Genomic DNA, 27342 nt, shown 5'->3' on the forward strand with positions numbered 1-27342 from the left:
AATTGCATTTTTAAAAAAATTAGACAAATTTCAAAAAATTAGAGTTAGAAGCATCCCTTTAAAAGTGGGATGTTCATTTATTTTCAAAGCAGCTTTAACCCAAAATTTAATATTGATAGTGTTTCAGATTTTTTTGCTTTTAAACATGTCTTCTTTTGAAGAAGAAATGTGAAAATGCTACTTATTTTTCCCAATTTTTTTCTTTTCATGCCTTGAAGTACCTTGACCTGAAATACAATAAAATTTGATGTATAGCAACTGAACAAAATTATTGCAATTATATGCATAAAACTTCCTACATTGTGGACATAACACTTTAGGTATGTGTTATTAACACTTAAACCAAAGTGCAACTGTTTTAAGCTGCATGGAGTGTTTTAAAAGGACACTATCCAGTCTATTATTTTTAGATATAGTATTCAGCAAAGGATGTATACAAGACTGTGTTCTTTCTAAAATCTTTTAGAAAGCATTAATTAATGTTTAACTACTCTTACAACGTTAACATACTTACCTGCATTATAAATGACCCAAATTTAAAAATTCTCTGAAACAGAGGGCTCTGAGAACTGGCAGTTCTCCCACCACTAGTTCACAGCTCTGAATATCAAAGCCAAGTTTGCAGCAACTAGAAGTTGCTAATATACAACTAGTGGCCATAGCAAAAGTTCTTAATGGACAGGTACATATTCACAATATGAAAACCACCATCACAACTCTTTGTTAACAGTATCACCTGGAAAACCAAGGATTGAGGCCAAGGTCAGGGTCAGGGTCAATTACAAATACTTTCTCCCCTATGTGAAATTACTTCAGAATAGGACTGAGCTCACTGACAAAATGATACAAATTTGCTTGCACTTCCGCTGCCCATCACTTGAATGTTCTGTAAACAGATTAAAGATTTGTCTTTCTAGGGTTATTAATTCATCACCTTTCATGAATACCAAGTTATTTTTCAAATATTACAAATGTCTCAATACTGCAGTGGTAAGTTGTAACATTAAGATATGATTCACAGCCTCCAAATCTAATTCAGAAGAGTTTTAGCACCAAAATAATGGTTTAAAACAGTTTTATAAGAGGAATCATGTATGATTTTGATAATTGATAAAGACAAAATATAATTAAACAAGACAAGTCATTTGGTCCTGAACATCTTGACAATGACACTTTAAAATATAACTATAAAATATTCACTGTAAGGGTCCAAACAGATTTTACTTTCATACCTTACTACCCAAATTTTAGGTACAAGGTAAAAGTTTTTCTAATGGGAAAAAAAAAAAAAAGACTTTAAACTCAGTTTCACCAAATAGTACAATCTCTGGCGATGCTCAGTGGCTCACATTCATGAAGCAAAGCACATAATTGTCATATAGCCCTGCCTCCTTGATGGTTTCATTACTCAGTGACAGAGTAATTTAACAGTAATAAGGGGTAAACAATACTGCTCTAAAAATCTCATTCTCTAAGAAAAATCCTGCAGAATGACCTCTGTGTATAAGTTTGTCATTAGTTCTTGGAGCCAAACAAGGGTATTCCAGAAAAACTGGCTCAACAAACTATCTTCAGAGCTCTTGTACACAATGAATATATAATAAAATAACCACCTGTATGTCTATCCTATTCATGAACAAAAGTCAAACAGTTAACAGCTGCATCTGGTTTCCTGGGATTATTTAAAAAAAAAAAAAAAAAGACAAAACCCTAATAGAAACAAAATTTATTGTAAAGCAACAGGGTGAAACAGCAATGACTTTAGCTGAGTTCCTGCTTTGTAGTTCTATACAGAGCATAATGCTCTCAGGAAAGACAAAACAAAATGATAGCATAACTATGCAGATGTTGCCTCATTAAAATCGCTTTCTCTTGATAATTTCTGGTTTCCAGCTGACAGGATGAGTTTCTTCAGTCTGGAAAAAAAAAAAGTAACAAAAATAAAGTCTGAAATTGTAGTAAAGTTATTTTTAACTGTAAACTAAGCTATAATTAATTTATGGTTTAAAGACTGGTTACACATTACATACTATAAATTTCATAGCTACACTATATTCATATATTTATAATATTGAACAGTTTATGTATTTGCTTTAGCTAGAATTTTACTTAAGAATAAATGAATAATAAAAGAATAAAATAGTTAACTCTGTTCCTCCTCCCTTTCCCACCACTGGAAGTCCTGGACGAATCTCGTTTTTGTGAATATTTTGGGTGGGAAAAACAAGATCATGAGAGGTCAATGACAGGTTAAGAAGAATTTTCTGGTGATCAGAGCACAGGTCTGGGAGTCAGCAGAGTTGGGCTCTACTCAGTTCTGCCACTGATATGCTATGTGACCATGGGCAAGTTCTTTAACCCGTGTGCCTTATTTCCTCCCAAGTGGGGAAAACAGCTACCTACAAGAGATATTGAGGTGCTAATTCATTATTTGTAATGCACTCTTAAATCCTCAGATGGAGGGCAACATGTAAGTGCAAAGTAACATTATCTCACCCTATTCATATCTATTATTTGTATTATAGTAGTGCCTAGTGGTCCAGAAAGTCCAAAAACTATGATTAGATTCCATGTGTTACACACACTTATTATATAGAGTGACTATACAGTAACTCGTTTCAGAGTAGCAGCCGTGTTAGTCTGTATTCTCAAAAAGAAAAGGAGTACTTCTGGCACCTTAGAGACTGTAGCTCACGAAAGTTTATGCTCAAATAAATTTGTTAGTCTCTAAAGTGCCACAAGTACTCCTTTTCTTTATACAGTAACTGATCCCATTCCTTGATGTACACTTTTAACAAAGTGTAGTACTTTGAAAATAAGTTGTCTACCCTAGATTCCAGTCTGCTTGCCTTATAAGCTATTCTATAGGGTATCACATAAAGAAGAGTAATGTACTCCTTTTAAATTGCATCTTTGTCTTGAAGATTACAACCAGGCACACCACTACACTGGCCTCAATTTGCAATGCAAACTCTTTTTGGAATAAGATAGCCCCATGCTGCATCACAAGGGGAGTTCTGTATTTGAACAGATGGACCTCCTTTAGACAGGCTTCCTATACTACAGTTAACAGGTAATCACTAGTGCAGAAGCTAGCCACAGTCCACATATTATTAGACACGCTACTATTTTCCTCTCGGATATAAATGTTGCAACCTTAACCTGAATAAAATATTTCTGCAGAAAACCTGACTGTTAATTTTGTCTTGAAACTGTGGACTTCAGGAAAATGCAATTAAGACACTTCAGCATACCGCAGTATCATCTTCTCTGTACACCTTTATGGTTTTATCAGCTTCAGCAGTGAGCAATCTGCTTTCTGACTGGTCAAATGCACAAGCAAATATTCCTGATTCACTGTCCAAAGAACCAGGCTGCACAGCTGCATGTACTCTCTGGAAATTATACCCAGTTCTCCAGTCCCAAAGATGCATAGTGCCATTATCAGCTGAAAGAGAGAAAAATCGGTATTTTATTAAATCCCTTTCTATAAGGGTAGCACTCTGAACCTCAGACTAATGCATGAGGAAATCCACAGGTTTGAACTGGTTAGCCAAAACACTCAATTAGAATAGTTTATTGCACCTCAATAGATTCCCCATTTCCTTTTGGTTTCCTTGTTCTCTTCCCAATGAAGAGGGAGGGCTGCAGATCCCTCTGGAGTTCATCCAAGTTTTCCTTAGTCTGTCTGGGAACAGATGATGATGCCGGAATCTTGAACTCCAATTCCCCACTTGGTAGCATATGGCATTACAAATGGGATGGTATTTCTATATTCAATTATGAATTAATTAGAAATACTACAGGATTTATGACCTTGCATAAATTTAAATTAGGTCTAAATTAGCTGTTACCACTCAAGAAAGATCTTGGAGTCACTGTGGATAATTCTCTGAAATCATCCACTCAATGTGCAGCAGTAGTCAAAAAAGCAAACAGAATGCTGGGAATAATTAAGAAAGGGATGGATAATAGGATAGAAAATATCATGTTGCCTCTATATAAATCCATGGTACGCCCACAACTTGAATACCGTGTGCAGATTTGGTCGCCCCATCTCAAAAAAGATATATTGGAATTGGAAAAGATTCAGAAAAGGGCAACAAAAATTATTAGGGGTATGGAATGGCTTCAGTATGAGGAGAAATTAATAAGACTGGGACTTTTCAGCTTGGAAAAAGACAGCTAAGGGGAGATATGATTGAGGTCTATAAAATCATGATTGGTGTAGAGAAAGTAGGTAAGTAAGTGCTGTTTACTACATCTCATAATACAAGAACTAGGGGTCACCAAATGAAATTAATAGGCCGCAGGTTTAAAACAAATAAAAGGAAGTATTTCTTCACACAATGCAGTCCACCTGTGGAACTCCTTGCCAGAGGATGTTGTGAAGGCCAAGACCATAACAGGGTTCAAAAAAGAACTAGATAAATTCATGGAGGATAGGTCCAATCAATGGCTATTAGCCAGGATGAGCAGGAATGGTATCCTTAGACTCTGTTTGCCAGAAGCTGGGAATGAGCGACAGGGGATAGATCACTTGATGATTACCTGTTCTGCTCATTCCCTCTAGGACACCTGGCACTGGCCACTGTCGGAAGACAGGATACCAGGCTAGACGAATCTTTGGTCTGACCCAGTAAAGCCATTCTTATGTTCTTATGTAAAGTTTATAGAAGCTCCTTCAGAATAAACTAGAGCCAATATCATTGCCAGTCGCATCAGTTTAAGGTAGTTCCATGGATCCGAGATCCATGTTTGGAAAGACCCATTATCAAAGCAATGTTTCAGTTATGATACATGTGCCACCTAGTCAAACCAGAGTTTAATTTGTGCACTAATACCAGCCAGGTATGGAATCCAGACATTTCATGAAGTGTCTTTTCTAAGGTAAGACTTTAAACATTAAATATATCTTATTTCAGCGTTAGTTTCTTTGAAGTTGTGGCAGACTGTGTGCTGATTTTCAAGAACACCGGTTTTTGTAGGGTCCCAGTTTTTTAAAGTAGTCTTTAAAATATAGTTCTGACTAGAACAGCAATTTTGATCTGTGGAAAGAAACTAGTTTCTCTATAAGCTTCAATTATTTCAAAGGGGCTGCCTACAGAATAGCAGCAGCCCGGTTTCATACTAAAACCAGTACAAATGCTCCTACAAGGCCCTTGCAGAATTTATCCTTCAAAATCATCTAGAATTAAATAAAAAAGAACCTGTTTTTAAAAGCTTTTACCCACACAATTTGCATAAATCCTTAAGGCTGTGAACTATTATTTATGATGACAAATACAGATTTAGTTTATATTTAAAAAGAAAGCCCACTTACCTGTATTTAAAAACAATCAGAATAAACTGACCCCCTATGCTTAACGCTACACTAAATGTGACAATAACTAACATTTAGGTGTTTAAATAAAGTATGATTCTCCTCTGAAAAGTGATTTCTCTCAATGACTTCCAGAGCAAACATGCTCCATTTACAAATAAAAAAATGTTTATCACGAACAGTCTTTCTGCAAACTCATCCTTAAAGGAAGGAAAAGCTGCATTTTCTGGCTCAGGTATGATTCTGTGAACCAAATTCTACCCTTGGTTACATGTGTACAACAGATTTGCCCAAGTAAAACCAAAGGAAGAATTTTATCTGCAATTGTAACATATAATAATTCTGTGAGTAGTGCATAAACTAGAATACAATCTCAGTTCACTCTCCCATAGCTTTACTGGTTCTTCAATGCTACAAGGAGTAAAAAGAAGAAAGTAAAAAAAGTTGGTCTTGTAGTTAAGGCACTGGACTGGGGCTCTGGAGATCTGAATTAAATTCCTACTTTGACTCTGGCTCCCTATGTGATCCTGGGCAAAATGACAATCAGTCCTCTGTCTGCAAACAGAAGATAATACTTCCCTTCGCCCACCCTTTGTCTGTCTCATCTATAGACGGTTAGCTGTCTAAAGCCATACACTACCCTCTCACTATGTTTGTACTGTATCCTAGCAGAATGGGGCCCTGATTTCAGTTGGGACTTCTAGGAGCTATCCTGATTACTTATTTTACTTATTACTTAGACATGACTGAGTACATCTATATACACTGTGTGACGGGGCAAGGCCAGATGGCTAAAGAAAAGCAGTGGGAGATGGATACATTAGCTCCAGGCTAAACAAATCCCTGGTACCAGGATAAGTGAAATGGCAGCTGCTACAGGTCAATTAAGATACCTGGGGCCAATTAAGAACTTTCCAGAAGGCAGGGAGAATGCTAGGTTGATTGGGACACCTGAAGCCAATCAGGGGCTGGCTGAAACTTGTTAAAAGCCTCCCAGTCAGTCAGGCGGGTGTGCATGTCAGGAGCTGTGGGAAGAAGTTGTGCGGTTGGAGAGGCTGAGTAGTACACACCATATCAGGCACAAGGAAGGAGGCCCTGAGGTAAGGGTGAAGTGGAGCTTGAGGAAGTGAGGGCTGCTGTGGGGGGAAGTAGCCCAGGGAATTGTACATGCCATGTTTCTAAAAGGTCAGCTACCATAGCTGATACTATTAGGGTCCCTGGGCTGGAGCCCAGAGTAGAGGGTGGGCCTGGGCTCCCTCCCCCACCTTTGCCCCCAATTAATCACTGAGACTGGGAGACAACAGAGACTGTGCAAGGAAGGATAACTTCTCCTCACGTCTCCAGGGGTTACTTAGCCCACCTACTTAAGATGCATCTTTGGCTAAGGATTTAGGCTTAAATGCATACACAAAGAAAAAAATCAAGTTGTTTAAATTTACCTCCTGATACCAACACTCCATCGGAATTCACAGCCAACGTGTTGATAATAGCATTATGACCAGAAAGATTTTGAATGAAGTTTCCATCTGGGAATTTCCACTGTTTAATGTTATCTGGAGAACCAGATGCAAATGTATAACTGGAACAAGATTAGCACAGTAAAGGAGAGTTAAAAAATAGTTAAATCATATCATGTTATTAATAATTCATTTCAGAGTAGCATATCACTCCTAAAGCTACAATTGTATATGGCAGATGCTGAATGTTATTTCCTAAACTACTTATCACTAAATTACCATTTTTCCAAAATAGCCAGTTTATAAAAACAAACTTTTATATTTACATACACTATTTATATACATTACTTTCTTATAATGCAAATGTTAGTTATGTAACTCTGCTATGTTTCACTACATTTGTTTTTCATTTTATTAATTGGACTACATAACCACACGAAAGGTATTTTTGTTTGTTTTGTTTTCAGGTATTAATTAATGAAGATAATAAAAGTTTCAGAGAAATAGTAATTCTCAATAAGAACACATGAACATTAGCTTTTACAGTTTCCCAAATTTAAACTGGCTTGCATTTTTATTCTGGCAATACTCATGCACAGAAGTACCATCAGAAAAGTTAAGAGACACAGCATTTTCAAAAGATCTCACACATTACTGGACAAGTGCACTTTTGCAGATTTCCTTGTTAAGAATATTGAAGACAAAGAAAGAATGACCATTTTGTCAGTTTTCTAAATCTATGCAACAGTGTGCAAGGCACCTCTACAGAGAAACAGTTAACTTCCAAAAGCTAATTTGTATGAATAGCTGAATCACCCTTAAATAACTTAGTTCCCTCATTTTCAAATGAGTCTTCACATATTTGATCTGGGCAGCAAAGTTTAAAAGCATCTTAGAATATTTTTAATCAGGCATACTCAAAGCAGTTCACTGACATTTTAAAAGAAATAGTCATACTGAACTGGGGTTACCGGTCAATTAATCCAGATAAAGAATAGGACAGATTAAGTAAATAGAGTTTGTGAAAGGTGCACAGCTGACAAGGCCTTGTGCTGAAAGTTTTCTAACAAACAAATATAAGCTCTCTAGGTGTGAGAGGGTAGTTCAGTCTCTGTGTTCAACACATCTTTAGCTTCTCTGCTCAGACTCCTAATAATGATAAGAGGTGGCTCTGTAAAATGTTCAGTACCGGAGCTGGACTAGAACCAATTCAATTCACACAGATTCTGAAGTTTTGTAAGGAGGAGACTGAAATTAAAGGAATCAGATGCAGCCATATCATAATCATGTGTCATCCTTTTCTATATCATTAATAGGGTAGGTATCCTAGGAATCTTTATTGGAATTATGCTTCAATGCACAAAACACTTCTGAGTGAGATTAGGAACGGGAAGATTATCTAATAGACAGATTATTCCATACCTACCTACTACAGGGCTTGCTTTTTTTTTTTTTTAAACACACCTGCCTTAGAAGCATCTGATACTGGCAAATGCAAAGACAGGATACTAAATCTGACAGCCCATCACCATGGTATTAACTACTCTCAACTCAGGGCTTGTGTACAAAAGAAAATTTGCAAAACCTCCCCATTTTCTTTTAAGATTCAGCTCCATCAACATTGGGAGTCCTAGTGCCACTGGTGAAAGTGCAGTGTCATCTAACGCTGGTGCTTAAGAATCTACAGCAGATCTCCACAACAATACTAACCCCAGTGGAGCTGAATCGGTGTCAATAACTGCTTCTCAGATACCTTAATTGCAATGGTTTCCTGTTGAGTATATATTTTTGAACTCTTTATTTGCTAGACTGGGTAGTACATATAAAACTAATGTTAGTTTGCTTCTCCTGTCACATATTACAAACTGTGAAGGGCTAAAGGAACGAGGAAAACTTACTGTCTTGGATGCAATACAACTGCTCTTACAGATTTCTTGTGATTTGTCAAAGTGACACGAGTTTTTCCTGCCACTAAGTCCCACAGTCGTATTGTGGTATCATGGCTTCCTATGATTTAAAAAAAAAAAAAAAAAAGGAAAAAAAAGACAAACGGTATATACTATAAACACTACCAACTTTTGTTTGGACAACCAAATCTGATATACAGGAGTTTCTAATAAATTAAAACAAAGTGTTTCATCCTAAAAGTGCTTGACAAACATACTAACTAGATACAGTGATCTTTAGTAAGTACTGATGTACAACCACTTCTGAAGTAAAACATATTGGCTTTTAGCAGTCTACAGCAACATTAAAAACGTTTAAGAGAAGGAATGAAGATTATTTGATCTAGTTTGAAACTAGAAAGGAATGCAAGTTGTCATCATGCAACTAAGTTGGATTTTGACCATATATGGCTTTTGATATACTGGGGTTGACACCTCATTTTTACACTTAACTGTACAATCTGAAATTCTTCCCTTTCGTTTTTTTGTATTTCCTCTTATTTACACTGTATTAATGCACTGTATTATTTACACTTACATTGACTTTTCCCCTTGCGTGATTTCATGGACATGAAAAGAACCACTCAAACATCATTTTACATATTAAATGAAAAAAAAAGTAAGAATATTTAAGCACAAGAAGAGTCCAGAAATGCAGAAAGTAAAGTTTTTATTGAATAATACATACTACCTATAATTAGGCACATTACTAATGGGCGAACTAGTAATTGGAAATACTATATATGTGCAGTGTTACTATCAGAACCTTTACTTCTGCATTACCTGACTTGTACTTAAACACAACCATATTTTTGCATTAATGTTGCAGGGGTTTTTTTTATTACATTAGCTCCAAAGAGACCAGAGCCCGGCACAAACATCGCAATATATGGTCCTTGTTTGCCTCCAACAGCTTACCAACTGATTTAATACAAGACACAGCAAATTGGAAAAACAAATGTGATTAATTGAGATTAATCAATGAAGGTAACAGTGATATGAATGTGTGCTTATATAGAGGAGTTATATGCATAGTTAGCTGGTTTTGAGTAATTCAATTTGGGAAACAACATATACCATACCTGTAATAATCTGTGGTTCCGCAGCTTGGCACTTCACTGTTGCCACTGCATTTGTGTGTCCCGCTAATGTATGCACGCTGGCTTTTGTCCTCACATCCCAAATCTATGAGAGCACAGTAAATTCCATTAGTCAAGAAAATATATATTCATCATTTTTTAGGTCCTATCATTGATTGCATGGATTACATGCCACAATCCTGACAAATGAAACTACCATACTTTTGACTTATAAATTCATCACAGAACTGTGCAAGCTATTGAAAAAACATGGAAAAGCTGCCATTCAATGTATTCTAAGGAATCAGGACAACTTTATTTAAAGCCAGTCACCATAAAGCTGTACTACTCTCTCAGGCCAAAAAAACTTTAAAGACTAAAGATTCTTAACTAACTAAATAATATTTATTAGTGGGCTCAGCTGTAAGTAATATTTAAGAATCCACTAGCCCTCTATACACTGTTGAGCACAACTCAATGCTTCAATTTTAATCTATAAAGACCAACATGATTTGGTCTTTATAGACCAATCCTGATTACCAAAACAATCCCTCTCTCCATGAGCCATTGCAGGACCTGAAATTAGCAGAGGAGCTCAAGAATTAAAGGTTCCTAGATTTAAATGTCTGGAAACTGGAGGCAGAGTGCTCCTGGTAGAGAGCTCTCAATACTGGAATTTTTGCTCATTCATTGGACTGTCAGAGTCCAAGTGAGTTGACCTTCAACTTGTGGTTTTCACTCAGGTTTCTGTCTGACCAGGGCAGGGACTTAATGCAATAAGTGAAGGTAAAAAGGTATGGCATTTTTGGTAAAGGAGTTCATGTAGATAATACAAGTTTCCTACTTATGTATTAATTTTCGTATGCTTACAGGTTTTTTAATTTATAAAAGTGGACATGTAACAAAGTTAAATCTCACTGTTTTACTTACTCGTGCAGTTGAATCTCTGCTACATGTTACCAGCACGTCTATTGTTGGGTGCAAGTCCAAACCATAAACTGCACTTAGGTGACCATGGTAATGCCTAATAACCTAGATGGATAAATGGACTTTAGTTAACTGGATATTTAAAAGAACAATCTTTTAGTCATTGTGCTTTGACCAAAGAAGTCTAAACTTACCTTATTATATTCGAGATCCCAGCACTTCACCTGTTTATCTTCTCCACAAGAGAAGAGGTATGGACTTCTTCCACTTACTATCACCCCTCGTACAGTACTAATGTGCCCCGTCAAAGACAATTTTAATTTGCCACTAGCAAGGTCCCAGATCTGTATTGATAGATATAAATATTTGTAAGTTAACCCGATATCAAAGCACTATATAGTTATACCCTAGGCAAATCTATCATGCATAATTAAGGTTTAAGAACTAAATTAGCATACAGACTTATCTCATTAGCATCATCGGGTCTAGAACAGTGATACTCAGACTAAGGCTCACGAGCCACAAGTAGCTCTTTAATGTGTCTCCTATGGCTCTTTGTAGCACACGATATTAAAACACTGTGATTTAATTATTCTTCTTAGTATATGTGCTACATGCCTCAGCTGGCACATGACCAAGATTCATCATCGAATTTGGTTCACTGGTTGGATCATTAGCTTCCTGGCCTGGTCGGGTATTGACAGGGAACATGACATGAACACTTAACCAACCAATAAGGATACTTTTACTGTTATTAACCAATTGTAATTGATAAAATATTTGGTCAGTATTTTGCGGAGAATAATTATAAATAATTTATATACACACTTTTTCCTATATCTATCTCGTAAATGAAACAATGAATTCACATACAGTGGCTCTTTTGGTTAATGTTGATCACTAATTTGGCTCCTGAATCACTGAGCTCTGAGTATCAATCGTCTAGAGGTTTCAATATTAATGCTAATCCTAACTTTGGAATGTTCGATGAATCAGATCTCACACAGAAAGTAATCCTCCAGAAGATGAGTGGCCAGATAGTGAAAGAAAATGTGTTTTAGAGCTGACTGTTCTGTGCAAAACAATCAAGAAACCATTTCCAACAGCTGAAAACATTTAAGAAGTGAGTGAGAAAGTAAAGTTAAACTGGGACCATAATTCACCAATCCTTCCTTCCATTCCTTACCTTTATAGTTCTGTCAGCAGAGCCAGTAACAAACCACTGATTTCCCGGTTCAACTGCAATACATCTCACCCAGCCCAGGTGACCACTGATAACCTTTAGAAATAATAAAAGTCTGCTGAATCAAAATGAAGATACATTTGTTGACATAGTTGTTGTTAACTCTACTTCTGAATTTCCATCAATATTAGCTCAAGAATTATAATGTTTCACAATAAAATCAGAGATCTAAAATTAGATCTGGAAAATAAAGTTAAATATTGACTGAAATAGAAGAAGAATAATGGACACTTAAGTGTCAAAATATGAGAAACTGGATAGCTCAGGGGATTTGTAGTGGGAGAGAAACCTTCACCTATAAGTCATTGATTCAAATCCATATCATGTCAGAAATGATTGTAGATCACCATTTAGATTCCTCGGCAAGGATCATGTCTTGGCTGCCTCTCTTCTACAGTCCCATACAGCTACGTGAACTGCCAGTACTCATTCAACAACATTTACAGAAAGATGTTATCAGCTGACTGACCATCATAGTCGAGAAGTAAATCTGGCAATTTCAGTCCAGTTCTCCCCAGATAGGTGTGTCCGCATGAAAAAAATACAATCCATCACAACTGGAATTAACCAGCAACCTTGTTAGGTTGATGCACCAATTAATGAGTTGATACTGAGAATGAACTACCATCCCATTTGCGATGGGGTGTGTCCACCCCACACAGGTGGAGAAGGGATTAACTGTGCCCTGCCCTAGAGTGGAAGTGAGTCCTCTAAGGGGCTCATAGAGGCTACAAGGGAAATAGCCAATGGGAGAGAGGCTGTAAGGAGTAGCCAATCAGGGTTCAATGGGCTCACATAAAAGGATCTGTAGGGACAGAGTCAGTCAGTGGGTAGGTGGGAGCTCAAGAAGAGGTGTCTGTGTCCCTAGAAGAAGGAGAGAGCTGGAGTACACAGTGGCACAGCAGGCTACTGCGGGGACACCAACCCTGAATGAAGGGGGCATTGAAGGACCCTGCAGAGCAAATAAAGGAGCTTCAGGAGAAACTGGCAGTTTCTGAGCAGGCCTTGCAAACAGCAGAAGGAGACTTAGTGTTCCAAAGCGAATGGCTCAAGTATGTTATGAAGGACCAGGAAAATGTGTGTCTCCAGTTGAAACAGAAAAAGCGAGGGATGATCTGCAGGCACAAGTTAGGTAGCTACAGGGCCGGGTGTATCCATACCTCACCCCGAGGGCTTCAGAGGGAGGGTGTGTGATGGGTTGTCTACCCCACGCAGGTATGGAAGGGATTAACCATACCCTGCCCTAGAGAGGAGAAGTGGAGGTGAGTCCTCCAAGCAGCCTAGGCAGGCTGCAAGGGAAACAGCCAACGGGAGAGAGGCTGCAAGGAGCAGTCAATTAGGGCCCAGTGGGCTTACATAAAAAGGAGCTGCAGGGACAGAGTCAGGAGTGAGGACTGTGTCTCTAACAGGCTGAGAGTGCTGGAGTACTGCTGGCAGGAACCAGAGAAGCAAGAAGGAGCTCCTGGCTGGCTGCTGAGACTGGACAGCTGAAGGCCACAGGATGAGTATCAAGGCTGTGGGGAAGTGACCCAGGGAATTGTAGCAGGACAGAGAGAAGGTAAAGAAGTGCCACACGAGACTGCTATCTACAGTGGCCCTGGGGTGGGAGCTGCAGTAGTGAAAGGGCCTGGGTTCACCCCATTAGCCACTGGGGAAGTGGTGGAAAATGGACAGTGATACCCATCACCAATACTACCCAAGGCCGGAGGGCCGACTCACGAAGATGATGCTGCGGTTCGTGGAGTGACGTCAGTCTGAAAGTGGAGACGATCGCAGGAGAGGTACCACCGGAAGAGGGCGCACCCACTGGCGGAGCTAATCCCTAGGACAGCTAGCAGGAGGGTATAGCGAGTAGACTGTGATATGCCCTCCCTAAAGTTGGCTCTTTCAGTTGTGGGGTGAGAGAAAATGACATTACCCTTGCCCAGGTGCTACCTATTCTATAAATAGCAGGAACTTCAGTTTCCAGGGTAATCCACCAAGGACCTTACAGAAGCATTAAAAATCAGTTTTTAAAAAATCCAGTAAAATTATAGGCTACGTGAACATGAAGGAAAAAAATAACTGAAAGGCTATCTATTTGCATTTCCATAACCATAGCTTTAGGCCATGTCTTCTAAAGAAAACATTCTTCATTGAATTATGTGATAGTAACATCTGCAAGAAATACATATATAGCTATAGAGCACATATTATATAATAGATAGTGGACCAGAGACCAATGATCAAGTCCTAAGGCCCGGTGGTTCAAAGTGGCCTTAAAACAGCTGGAGACCACCAGTGGCCAATTCCTCTTGCATAGGAAAAATTTTCCACCAGTGCAGCGCTGGTGGAGGTAGCGCTGCTGCCTCCTAAACTAACCACTCTCCGCATCCCCCGCCCAGCATAAGGGGAGACTGTGGGCATGTCAGAGGCATTCTGTGAATAGGCATGAGAGGAAGTATGGTAAAGCAGAGCTTCACTAAACCTCATCCTCCTGTTGCTCTATTTTCTGGGCAGCACTGGATCTGGAAGACATTCTATTTTCTGTGGCTATCACTCTCCATTATATTAGAGTGCAGCTCAGGTGTAGTGGAGAATCAGGGCCACAGTGCTAAAACAAACTGAACCCAATCAAGGCTCCCCTTTACACATGGGTTCAATGCACCTGGTGACCCAGCCTTGCTCCCTTTTGGGGTTTTAACAGCTAATGCTGGGCCATGACTGATCAGGAGCTGCAGGCAGACTACGGTACTGAACCTTCCACCATGTCATCTTCAGTTATATACAACAATTATCTCTGAAGTCCTGGTTTCCTTATTAAACTGTCCCAGCCACTATTTACTTGTTTCCTTTTTGACTCTGTTGCACCAAAGATAAAATTTGCCTCTTAATTTTTAGAATTGAATTGCTGCAGAGCTCTAATCTTACATCATACTCTTACACATTCCTTTGTGCTCAACTGTTTTTCAAGAAGACTTTTCTTTACATTAACCACAGGTTCATGAATAATAAATCTTCAGTAAATATTTACAAAACATCAAGTGTACATAAAAAGGCACTATACACTAGCTGAACTGTGCTAACAAGATAAGATACTCCTCTGGTAACTTAGCATTAGTAAGATTTTCCAGTCTCTCACAATTAAGTCTGATCTTCCTTCAGTAACCAGACCATTTCTCTGAGCCCGGAAGCTACTTGAGTTTCATATTATGTAAACTTTTCCTTTAAGTAATGTGTTTATCTAAAGGGAGTGTTTCATTGTTTTCATTTTTTTTCTACCATATACCTTTAGAATTTTTCCCCTTCATGCTTATTTTTCCATATACTCATTTCACAAGGTATTCAGGTACCTTGGTGATAACTGAGAAATACTAATTAGTATCATCTGAGAGAATAAAATTAAGGCAACAATTAACATTAATGCAACGTTTAGATTGAGCTCAAGCACATACAGGTCAAGCAGTTCTAAATGAAGTGATAATTCAACAGTGTTTAGACAGTATTCATGTTAGGTAAAACTGGTCAGATTTATTGAAAAATTCTCCAATAGTGTTTGTATTTAAAAATTATATTAATGCTTTTATTTCATTATGATCTGTTAACACTGTTAGAGTAGCAATTGCAGGGTTGCCTACTGGAAATCTAGTCAATTTTAAAAAATTAGTTAAAAGTAGTTTCAGGTTGTGACATGACCAGAAAGGGTTAAACGTCCTGCAGGATAAATTACTCAAATTCAAGCCTTAAAAATATATGGGGAGATGTTGTTTGTGTTTTTGTGTATTTACATATTTATGGGTAAAGGTCAACAATGTAATCAACAGTCCCTGTCTATGCTGTATTCTGATAATTCAGATATCAAAAGAACATCCTAGCATTTAAATGAATTGTAAATACGGGATATCACTGTATTCATCTCTCCTTGAAATGTATAGCAAATCACCTGTGAATGGTGGAGGAACAGGCAATTGCCTTATGTTAATTTGTATATCTAAGTATCTGTGACAGGTTTCAGAGTGGTAGCCTGCTAGTCTGTATCATCAAAAACAGGGAGGAGACCTCATGGCACCTTAGAGACTAAGAAATTTATCTGGGCAGAAGCTTTTGTGGGCTGTAACACACTTCATCAGATACATGGAGTGGAAAATACAGGAGCAGGGATAAATACATGAAAAAATGTGAGTTGCCTTACCAAGTGTGAAGTCAGTTTAATGAGATGAACTACTTTAAAGTTGCCCTAATTACTTATTGTTCCCAAAGGGACTCCGCCGTGTCAAAGAAGACTTGAAATTGTATAAAAGATCCTTGGGTCCCAATCCCTTTTAACTAATATCTGCTTAAACTTCATCAGGGGAAGTTTGAGTTGCAATATTGAGGTCCCAGTTCAGCTGGAAACACCTTGAATATGATATTGGACATTGGACTATAACCTATGGACTACTTTCTAAAAGAACTCTTTACAACTACAAAGCTCACCATCTCTGCTATGTATCTGAACCTCAAGAATTGAACTCTGTATGTACATTGATCTTTTAACCTATACTCTCTCTTTTCTAATAAATTTTAGTTTAGTTAAGAAGAATTGGCTATAAGTATGTATGCATTTGGGTAAGATCTGGAATATTCATTAATCTGGAAAGTAATATGTCCAGTCCTTTGGGATTGGTAGAACCTTTTCTTTTATATGATGAATAAGATTTTCATTAATCATATTTGACTTGGGTAACTAGGTGGAGGCCTGAGGCTGGGTTACTTTAAGGGAACTGTGGTTTGGACTTCTGAGTGACCAGTAAGGTATAACAGAAGCTGTTTAGTGCTGACTTGGTAAATCTAAGTATTAAAATAGCCACCAGCTATTGGGTTGTCTGCCCCATTCTTTGAGTGACCTAATTGAGTGACCTCGGCTGGCTCCCTGGAATCTGATCACACAGGTATTACATCTGCCCAGGAGTCACTCTAAGTTTCTCTCTCTTTTTCTTTTCACTCACTGTTAAATGAAAGACCCATACAAACAAGAGGGGAAAATGAGTATTTATAAACAATATGATGCCAAACATATGAAGTAAACAAAATGGGAAAAAACTCTAAAATAGTTTATTCTAATTTTTCTTTTCAGGTGATACCTCTAATAGGCTGGAGGTACACTCACATTTCAGACAGAGGCTTGATTTTTTAAATTGACTGTTTAATTCCTTTATGGGGTAAGATAAATAAAATTTTAAAATATGGGCTTGAGTATAACTATAGAAAATGTAATACTCCTTTTTATTCTGTTGCATGTTTCCAACTTACTCTGTACAGTTTCCATGGTGGATGCCATTGAGGTTTGGGCATTGTTGGAGCTTTCTTTGCAATCAACGCAGAGTTTTTGTTCCCACCTGCTTCCATCAGAGCCTATAAATTGAACAGAAGGTTACGATTATGTTCTATGACAAACACTCTCCACTCAACTCTGGAGTTTCTTGCACCCCTTTCAAAGCCTTGAGGATGCTCCTTCCTCTCAAGGCCTCACATTTTGGTCAGCCTCTTTCCATCAAGATGACTGCATAGGACTGCTGCCTGGAGCTAATTACAGAATCTGAACCCAATTTAGTAAAAGATTACATCATCACTATTAGAAGAGTTATGTATTATAAGAATCTCACCATGGACAAACCAGGAGGCTGTGCACGCTCCGGAATCCCGGCATGTCTGTAAATATCACCCACACCAGCAGCAGTACGATTTGCCTCTAACCTGGATAGAGAAAAAAGTTCTGAACAATGAATAGGAAGCACTTTAAAATAGTGAGGGAAGACTTAAAAAATTGGGTTTGTTAAATCTGGAGAAGACAAGACAGAGGGGGCATGATAACAGTTTTCAAATACATAAAAGGTTGTTACAAGGAGGAGGGAGAAAAATGTTGTTAACTGCTGTGGATAGGACAAGAAGCAATGGGCTTAAATTGCAGCAAGGGCGGTTTAGGTTGGACATTAGAAAAAACCTTTTAACTGTCAGGGTCATTAAGCACTGGAATAAATTGCCTAGGGAGGTTGTGGAATCTCCATCATTGGGGATTTTTAAGAGCAGGTTGAATTAACACCCATCAGGGATGGTCTAGATAATACTTAGCCCTGCCTTGAATGCAGGGGACTGGACTAGATAACCTCTCGAGGTCCCTTCCAGTTCTAGAATTCTATTCTAATATGCCTTACTCAAAAGTTAAATTAAAATCTGTAAAGCATTCAAAATATTTTTATTGAAGAATCTACTTTTCTTTGCAGATCTCTGCTCAACTTGGGCTCCCCATAAATCTAACATCTGGTCTGAAGCCAGCTGAGAGAATTACAAACTGTGGATTCTTATAAACTGGTGATGAGAAGAGGAACGACCACAGCATAAGGGGTTTTGAAAGCACACAGGAGGAGTGGAAGTTGTATAAAGAGGCCCCAAACATTATTGTGCACAAGGCCAGCACTGTTTCTCCCCCCCCCCCCATACCAATGCTGACAGAGTAATCTGACACCAGGAGGCACTACTGTAATAAACATTAGCCATTTCCTCCTAAGTTCCAGCTTCAGAGATTTCATTCCATTCTAGAGAACAAGAGATCCAAATAATTTCCCCAGCTCTAGATATCTGGTGCTACAGTACATAGTGCAGCCACCAGCTTTTCTTATTCAGCGTCAGTAATGAAATTAAGGTAAATGATCACTTGGAATCTACTACATTTTAAAAAAAAAAAAAAAAAAAGTTTTTTTTAAAAGGGAAATGTGATAGAAAAAAAAAATTGTCAGGAAGACTCATAAGGCCAGTGTAGAACCTAAAACTAGCCCCCCCACCTTTTTTTAAAACGTGGTTTTTTTCTGGTACTGTGTGGGGAAAAAACTACAAACTAACAGCAGAACCTGGTGATATACATAGTGCTGTGAAACAAAGTAAACAGACTGAATTAATAGGGAAATTCCACACACCCCTCCGCCACCCCTTCTGTTGTATTAATCTCAGGTATTACTTTTGTAAGCTTTGCTGGAGCTCTAGGCATAACTAACAGTGTGAACCAAATGCTGTGAACTAGAATAGGCCTGGTCTTGGCAAAACAACACACTAGATATTGGCTAACCAAGTAAGCACATTCCTGACCGGAGAGAATGGTACAAGAACACCCAGAGTTCTCAAGTAACTACATAAACACATTCTTAAGAGATGGTACAGGAACACACCGATTGCTCGTAAGATAAGGATGGGTTGACAGGCTAATGGAAAAGGATGTTTTACTCCAACTAGTAGGTACAAGGATAAGGTTGGTAACTAACCATGTTGGGAGTGTAATACATAACTTGTTTGTATCAGTGAACAAAAGGAGAAGTAATAGGAGGGGCACCTTTGTCCAGCTTAGGGGACAGTGGAGACGCCAACTGCTGTCTGAGCCGGTCCGTTTCACAGACGTACATTTGTTAGTGTACTGTAGCTTCTATGGCGTCCTAGGACAGTGCTTCATCGACAATAAACTGACCGAGCACCTTCATTACTGAACTGAGCTTGTGGTCTGTATTATGAGCAACATCAAGGTTTGCTGAATTAGCAGGCTGCATTCTCTGCCGGTGCTAATAACATCAGAACTCCACAAATGGAAGCATTTAGCCAGTGGTGCGCAAACTTTTCCAGTCATGGCCCCCCTTTACCATTAATGGAATCGTCCACGCTCCCCTCCATTACTGGACAGCCATGCTTCCTCAGCAGCTGAGCCCGGGCTGAAGGCAGAGCTGGGGGAAGAACTGGGGATAGGGGAGTCGGGGACAGAGGTGGAGCTGGTCTGGGAGTGAAGGAGGAAGGAGGGCAGAGCTGGGCTGCAGATGGAGCAGGGGGCGGAGTGGGATTGGAAGCATGGTGCTCCCTCCCCGTCCCCCACTGGGGCTGGAGCCGGCTCCACTGTGCTCTCCCCTGGAATGTTCTTCTGCACTCCCCTGGGTGCGCACCCCAGGTTGGGGACCACTGCACTAAGCACTTGTAACAGACAAGCAATCCCTGGATAGTGTTACCATGGCAATGACATTCCGGCCTTCAGCACTTAACTTTTACCAAGAATAGGAAAAAAAAAATTAAAAAAAAAACTTCAGGAAGGTGTGATTTTAAGTGGAAAGTATCCCTCTAAAGATATACTAAATGTGAAGCCCACGTCTGACTATCACATGCTTTGATTGCCGGAAGGTAGATCAAAAGTTATCAAGGATTTCTGTACAGCATATCAAGAAAGAAGTTGTTCTTATGAACAATTAAGTTTCAGGAAAAGTTAATAGATACCAGAAATGAAAAATAAAACTATTTTGCTTGAGGTAGGGTATCCTATATTGTTATTATGAGCTATTGTGTGAAAGTTCAATAATGTGTGAAGACAAACAATAAAACTCAAAATAAGATCATTATTCACACTCAACAAATATTATGATTAGAGATGTACAGAACAGAGAATAGATAAATGACTGTGAATCTGCATGGGAATTGGGGCAAAAAGAGAGAGAAATTACAAATAAGACATAGAACCATGTGAGTAGGAACTGTGATGATTGCAAAATAGCACAGTAGAATTTTTTTGTATATTAAAAGAACAACACTGTTTATGGTGCTGGATTAAAACTTATAGGTTGCAGAAAAAGATATGTAATCAGTTACTGCAAGCAAAAAAAAAATTAGCTCAGAGTTAAGACTGAAAGACTGCCTTCTACTTTAGTGTCTTCCCAACCACCATTATCATCATCATCACCATCATCTTGAAAACACAATACTTTTCTCAAAAAACCCACAAGCATGGAAAAGCTTGGCCATTCCAAGTAAAGGTTCTGCTTAAGAAAAAACAAAATATATGCAAATGCAGTTATAGTCATCCATATTTTTCCTAACAGTCCTACTTCGGGATTCTGTGATAACTTTACTCTTCTATCCAAACAAATTAATCTAACCACCACAAAAAAAAAATAAATTCTTCATCTTAAAAAACCTGTTCGGTGGAAGGCTAAGCATACTATAATCTGATTGCTATGTGTGGCACTACTGGAGCAAAATTAAGATTGCTTGGGTGACATTAATTTTTGCTTGAGCATATTCTCTAGTGATTTAGTGTTTAACTACAAAATGCAATCTTAATTTGCAATTTCCAAGCTAATGTTAGTATTTTTATTTATTGATTTAAAAAGAAAAGTAGATCATTTGAGGGCGTTTTTGTCTGAAGAAAGATTCTTTCATCATTAAATCCAGGTTATGTTTTTTACCTTGGTTATAGGTTATTAAAAAAATGTTTAAGAAAATAATTTAGCAGTACCTGGACTGAGAAGGAGGAAGTGCCACAGCTAAGGACTGAGCAGCTGATTCACTGGGCATTCTCTGGATCTTAGTGTCTGCTGTCAGAGCCACACCTTATAAAAGAAAGTTACAAAAAGCACAAATAAATCTGGTCAGAGATCCATTAGCATTTTTGTATCGCAACTGTTATATATAGTTGAATATTTTGGTAACAAAGAAATCTTTGTCATTCATTGACATAGCTGACAGATAAGAATATCATAAAGCTAAATAAAATAAGGTTATTGTTCATTTTGGTTCAAATCCTTTGCACGGTGACTCAACACTACAGGGGCACATACAGGGCTTGACTGGCAGTGGTAGGGCTCTATTACAAGAGACAAGAAATGCCTCCGGTGTGCACACCCCTTCCCCTAAACACTGTGAACAGAGAACCCAGCGTGGGTGGAGTTCGTTTTGGGGTAAGTTACAGAAGAGACAGCAAGAAAACCCATGACTTTCTAAACTCACTGGCTGATACTGTAGGGGTAGTGTAGGAACTATAAAACCATCAGCCCTCCATAAATTGCAATATTAGGGGTTGGGAGTGAGATTCTGTCCCCTTCCCTTAAGGCATACCTGTTCAAAATGCTTTTACTGTGCTTTTGCACAAGGCTAGAGAATTTGTTCCACCTCTCTTAACCAATGTTTCAAGTATTGGACACTAGCACTCAGATTAAATTCATTTTTTCTATACCAAAAAAACAGTTTCAATGTCTCCTACAGCATATACTTTGATAATGAAACTATACTTTTCCAATTCTATAAACAGTAAATATCGCCCACTTTCTGAACCATTCCATTTAAACTGTAAAAATATATGGGGTATGATACCACAGACCTGATTCAAACAAAACTCCCACTAAAGTCAATGTAGTTGAGGCCTCCTGTAGATACCCAAAGTAGAAAATATTTTAGAGCTACTGCCTATCTATTTTTCCACAACTTTCTTCTAATATAGCCAGTCAGAAGAGTTTCATTAACACCCAAATGAGAACATCCTTATTAAAATTTGTTTATCAATAAAATTCACAGTTGAAGCTAAACCTATCCAGTCTAGATCATCAGCATAAACTCTGAATTTCCTGATTTTTTAAATAGTTTTTATATCATTTGTGTGTGAAAAAATAGATGATATTTTTATATAAAATTTTACTCACCAGGACCAGGTGGATATGGATGTGTACCTGTTATCAAATATTCAAGTTCTTGTCCTAAATAACAGAATATTTTTCTTAATTATTGCTTTTTGTTTAATGACAGGTTTCAGAGTAGCAGCCATGTTAGTCTGTATTCGCAAAAAGAAAAGGAGTACTTGCGACACCTTAGAGACTAACAAATTTTTCTAAGGTGCCACAAGTACTCCTTTTCTTTTTGCTTTTTGTTATAAACACTAAAATAAATTATCAATTACAAAAATCGTAGCATGTCAGCAACCAGCAAAAATGGCAGTTGCATCTAAGTTATAACACTGCAGTACCTGAGTGCTCCCTATTTCCCTTTGTTTCTTTTACTCTCCACTGTGTAAGAAAGGTATCTGGTATTGATCAGAAAACCACCATTCTTTGAAATGCTGATGCTACCGCTTACTACCAACAATGACTTCGCTTTAGGAACACTAGTCCCTCACAAAAAAACTAAAAAGTATATTTCATACAGATAAGGATGCATTAGAGAAGCTCAGCCAGTAAGAAAAATGATTCTGTTACCCAACAAATGAATGTTCCACCTGGAATGTATGATAATTTTAGAGAAGAGCTAATCAAGTTATTAAGCTAAGATAATGAAATTTATACGAGATTGGAAAAGGAAAAAAAGGAAGGCAAAATACAATGGTTTTTTTTCCTTGTCTTCTTAAGAGTCCTCACCATGCCAGCCTCTCTCTACCTGTCACTCTCTCAGAAGGTTTTCAAGCAAGATCTTTTGAAAAGAAAATCTCAACTACAGCATGAAGATGTGAGGCACTCTTGAGAAAAGAGCAACATATCACAGTAGAAGGGATCAACCAGAAGTTAAAAAATCTCAAGGAACACGTCATGTGCCACTAGAAGAGTTTTAACAGAAAGGGAAAAAGGGATTCCTCCTTCAGTGAGTAATTCATACTTAAATATAAGATATTTTCGCTTTATTTTTGATACCTACATATCTAAAGGCAGTTGAAAAAGTTCTATATCATTCTTAGCCAACACTTCACACATTCTTTACCACCACCATTGGTGGCAAACTAGAAGAACACAAAGTCTTGTTTTCTCTCTGCCACCTACACCAAATACCCATTATGTTTTTGAACCTTATTATTTGCGTAACATTGTACCACAAACAGATAAACACCTTCCCTGTTCCAAACAGTTTACGTTGTATGGACATTCGCCAGTAGAATACAAGACAATGAAAAATAGAGGTTTTCCTTACAAGTATTTCCCTTAGGCTATATCATAGTGATCTTGAAATTTAATTTTGGTTAACTAGTAATGGCACACTAACCTTGATTTGCAGGATACTGTTTATGTCCATAGAGATCCCCTGTATTCGGAGACTCCTTCTCTCTAAAATTTTCCTTCAGAATAGGCATGTGCAGCACAGAACCATAATCTGTGCGAAGCTTGATTGACATCTTTAATTTGTGGCTGTTTAAGAAAACAACAAAATATATTAAATCTTGATCTTCTAATATATTATTCATTTAAAAATGTTTATTTTTAAAATATTTTTAAATATTAGCTATGCTAATATTTTCCTTTCATTATCACCAGATAGCAGTTTTGCCCAAGAGTCTGAATGTACACTATCAGACTTGGATGATAATTAGAGCTAGTCAGAAATTTTTTAATGAAACTATTTTGCCAAGCCTGAAATGTATTACAGAAGTGAACCAGATTCAACTACCTTTTGCAGAATCACAGGCAGGGTTCTTATGGAAATCTGCCTGGTTCCCTACCAGCTCACCTGGCAGCTGCTGGGAACCCTGAGCTTCCACGGTCTGAAGCTCCATAGTAGTTACGCCATGCAGGCTGCCCCAGAGCAGGCGATCCCAGGCTTCCAGGAACCACAACTCCATGGCAGCCCCACCATGGCAAGGCTGTCAAAGTCCTTGTCACAGAGCTAAGAGCCAAACAGCCCTGTAAGCTCCAGACCTAGCCAGGATGGCTCTCGGAACATAGGCTCCTGGCTTCACAGCAGGGAAACTGTAAACCCTGGGAGCCTCAGCTTGCGCCAGGATTTCCAGGCTCCCTGCTATGGAGCTGGGAGCCTGGAGGTCCTGGTACTGGCTTCCACACTTCGTGGATCTGGGGAGCCCCACCATGAAGACTGCCCTGGGACCAGGAATCCCAGGGCTTCCAGACTCTCAGGCTGCTAGGAGTCTGGAAGCCCTGAGGTCACTGGCCCAAGGGCACTCTTCATGGTGAGCAGCCCCAGAGCTACAGACCCAGCAGCTGCTGACTGAAAATGACATTTTTGTCAGTTTCAGCACTACTAAATGTCAATTTCAGACAGCAGCTGCTTCTCCCCAGATTCATATTTTATTTTAGAAACATCATGTGTAGGTGTTTCCAAAACTAATCTTTTAGGGGAATTTTCAGTTTATAATTAAATCTGAATTGGACCAAATTCAAAATTTTTTAAATGAAACCAAATTTAAAGTGAACTGGAAATCCTGAGTTTCAGCCAGCGCTAGAAACAGTTGCAAAGGAGTGCCTGCCTCACATTAACGTTTTTAGACATACCAATTATTTTATGATGGCTGTTCTTACCTTACATCATCTAATGGTATAGGCTTTGCATTATCAGCCACAAACATATCATGGGTTCTCTTCAAGGATCTGAACACTAATGTGTGCACAGAGTGTTTCTGCACTTCCTGCAGAGAAGATACATTTAATTATATATGTGGCAATAATTTAATGAAAAACCTGAAAATGGCAATGAAAATTGAAGTAGTGTTTCTTGCCTTCTGTATATAAGAAATGGACTCTGTTTAGTTGGCTAAAGTACACAGTTGTGCTTGAGTGCTAAAAAATATAATTTGGTGTGAGAGAGTTTCATTTCCAAATTTAAATCAATAATTAACTACTTCTCCCTTTCATGGGATACTGTGATGATCAAAAATAGCAAGCCAAAACTCTGATCAACATTCTGTGTTTCCAACTATAGGCACATAGGTGAATTTAATGGAGACACAAACAAAAAAGCTTTTCACTCATGCTTGCCAGCTCCATTTTTATAAGCAGCCAATAAAGCAAGTGAGTCAGAGAGCAGGACTCCCTATAAATTTTATTTTCTTGCCTAAATAAACAAGCAAAAGAAAAAAAAAGATTTATAAAGTGCCATGTACATTATGTCACCTTTGTGTATGCCTCTGATCAGAAAACTGTACAGTAGTGTTATTTTGGGCTCAAAATCAATAGCACTTGTTTTCATTTAATTAATCAAATTGTTTTGTTTTTAAAAGAAAAGGTCTAGAACTTTACTGAGCTGTGAACAAGAACTCATAAGCAGATTAACAAAACTTTAATGGTAATTCTAATATCAAATGTTAGTTTTTCTACCACAACTGTATTAGCATTTTCTCTTCCCGAAGACCCAGGAAGAGGGCCCTGAGTCGTAGACAGACATCAAGTTTCAAAAACTTTAGGAATGTCTGAGTGACGTGCTTAGTACCATCTATACTATCTCTCTTTCATCAACACTTAAGAAATGTGTCTTTTATAAGTGCTATGTAAATAACTGGCAACTAAAGCATATATTAGTTTCTTTTACAAATGGGAATTGAATCCAAACTAAAAACAGAAACAAGAATTACAACAGATGCTGGAGTAACTATAGTCCAATGACAGGTTTCAGAGTAGCAGCCGTGTTAGTCTGTATTCGCGAAAAGAAAAGGAGGACTTGTGGCACCTTAGAGACTAACAAATTTATTAGAGCATAAGCTTTCGCATCCGATGAAGTGGGCTGTAGCTCACGAAAGCTTATGCTCTAATAAATTTGTTAGTCTCTAAGGTGCCACAAGTACTCCTTTTCTTTATGTGAAGTGAGTGGCTTTCTGTCCAGTTTCACCTGCAAGAACTCTATATAAACGCCGCAGCATAATCTTAAACGCTTGTCAAACCCACTGATAATGTTAACAGAGACCAAGGACCAGAGAGACTGGGAGACTCGTTGTCGGGTTTAAAGCTGACAGGGCAGCACAGGGGTGCTCGCATTGCTGCCAAGGAGCAGGGCGGCGACACCTTCCCCGAAGGGTTCAAAACGGGAAGGTTTTCTGCGGTAGCTTGCCAGCGACCAGCGGCCTCCGAGGCGCCTTCGCTTCGTGCAGACGCTGCCCTGGGGCGAGGGGCAGCCCCCCGCCCGGGACCCAACACACTCGTCCCCTCGCTCGTTACTGTACGCACCACAAGGGCGACCGGCAGCTGCCCCAGAGCCCGGTTCACCGCCACTGCTGCGCGAGGCTGGCGGCGGGCGGGTTCGGTCCCACGGGGGATGCGGGGTCCCAGCCTCGCCCCCACGCCTCGGCCTGCGGCTCAGCTCATCCCTCGCGCCGGGCGGAACAAACCCCACCACGGGGCATACCGGAAACGGGGGGAGGGGGCTAATCGCTGCTTCAGGGGCAGTGGGAGGCCGGAATCCCCCGCCCGGTGCTCCGGGCCGGGTGCTCCTCGCTTCGGCAGCGGCAAGGCCCTCACCCGGGGCGGGGGGGGGGGGGCGCTGGGGTTTCGAGGGCCCGACAGCCCCACCCACAGGGGCGGGCCGAGGCCGCTCTCTCACCTCCACCATGGTGCCCGCTGCCCCCAGCAAGAGACGGGCCGCGCACCCTCTGCCCGTTCCGCTATGGAGACACTTCCGGCGCCTGCCCGCCTGCCCCGGAGCTGACGCGCTGACAAAGACGCATGCGCCTTCGATCGCGAACGGCAGCGCTGAGGGGGCGGGGCCCGCGGCTTGGGCAGCTGCGGGTTCGAGTCCTTCCACCCCGCACGTGGTGCCCAGAGCAGGGGCTGGGGGGGAAGGTGTCAGGATCCGTTTCTGACGCTGCTACGCCTAGGGCGGTGGCCACGGCAAGGGGCACTGGGCGCTG

General features: G+C 39.3%; 1 protein-coding gene across 4 annotated transcripts; it reads right to left on the reverse strand.

Annotated features, from left to right (window-relative positions):
- Positions 1-203: 203 nt before the first annotated feature.
- Positions 204-27342, reverse strand: PLRG1 (pleiotropic regulator 1). 4 transcript variants are annotated; one of them, XM_038399627.2, is made up of 15 exons: positions 27036-27342; positions 25025-25131; positions 23757-23899; positions 22433-22486; positions 21253-21346; positions 17600-17690; positions 17247-17348; positions 11919-12011; positions 10927-11076; positions 10736-10837; positions 9809-9911; positions 8679-8787; positions 6763-6902; positions 3255-3448; positions 204-1916 (listed from the first exon to the last, which is right to left on the reverse strand). In XM_038399627.2, the coding sequence occupies exons 1-15, from the start codon at positions 27042-27044 to the stop codon at positions 1857-1859; spliced, it is 1551 nt and encodes a 516-aa protein (XP_038255555.1). In that variant the 5' UTR covers positions 27045-27342; the 3' UTR covers positions 204-1856. The 4 variants fall into 4 exon arrangements, with proteins under 4 accessions (XP_038255555.1, XP_043369122.1, XP_043369121.1 ...); XM_043513187.1 differs by having other exon boundaries at positions 26450-27130; XM_043513186.1 differs by having other exon boundaries at positions 26841-27123.

Source organism: Dermochelys coriacea, chromosome 4, assembly GCF_009764565.3.
Source record: "Dermochelys coriacea isolate rDerCor1 chromosome 4, rDerCor1.pri.v4, whole genome shotgun sequence".
Lineage (NCBI taxonomy): Eukaryota > Metazoa > Chordata > Testudines > Dermochelyidae > Dermochelys > Dermochelys coriacea.

Excerpts from the sequence above, each read along its gene's own strand:
- PLRG1 (XM_043513186.1), bottom strand. The coding sequence starts at position 27,044 with ATGGTGGAGGTGAGAGAGCGGCCTCGGCCCGCCCCTGTGGGTGGGGCT. Across the intron at positions 25,132-26,840 it reads GCCCCCTCCCCCCGTTTCCG|GAAGTGCAGAAACACTCTGT; the intron begins GTATGCCCCGTG and ends TCTTCTCTGCAG. Across the intron at positions 12,012-17,246 it reads CACCATGGAAACTGTACAGA|GTTATCAGTGGTCACCTGGG; the intron begins GTAAGTTGGAAA and ends TTATTTCTAAAG.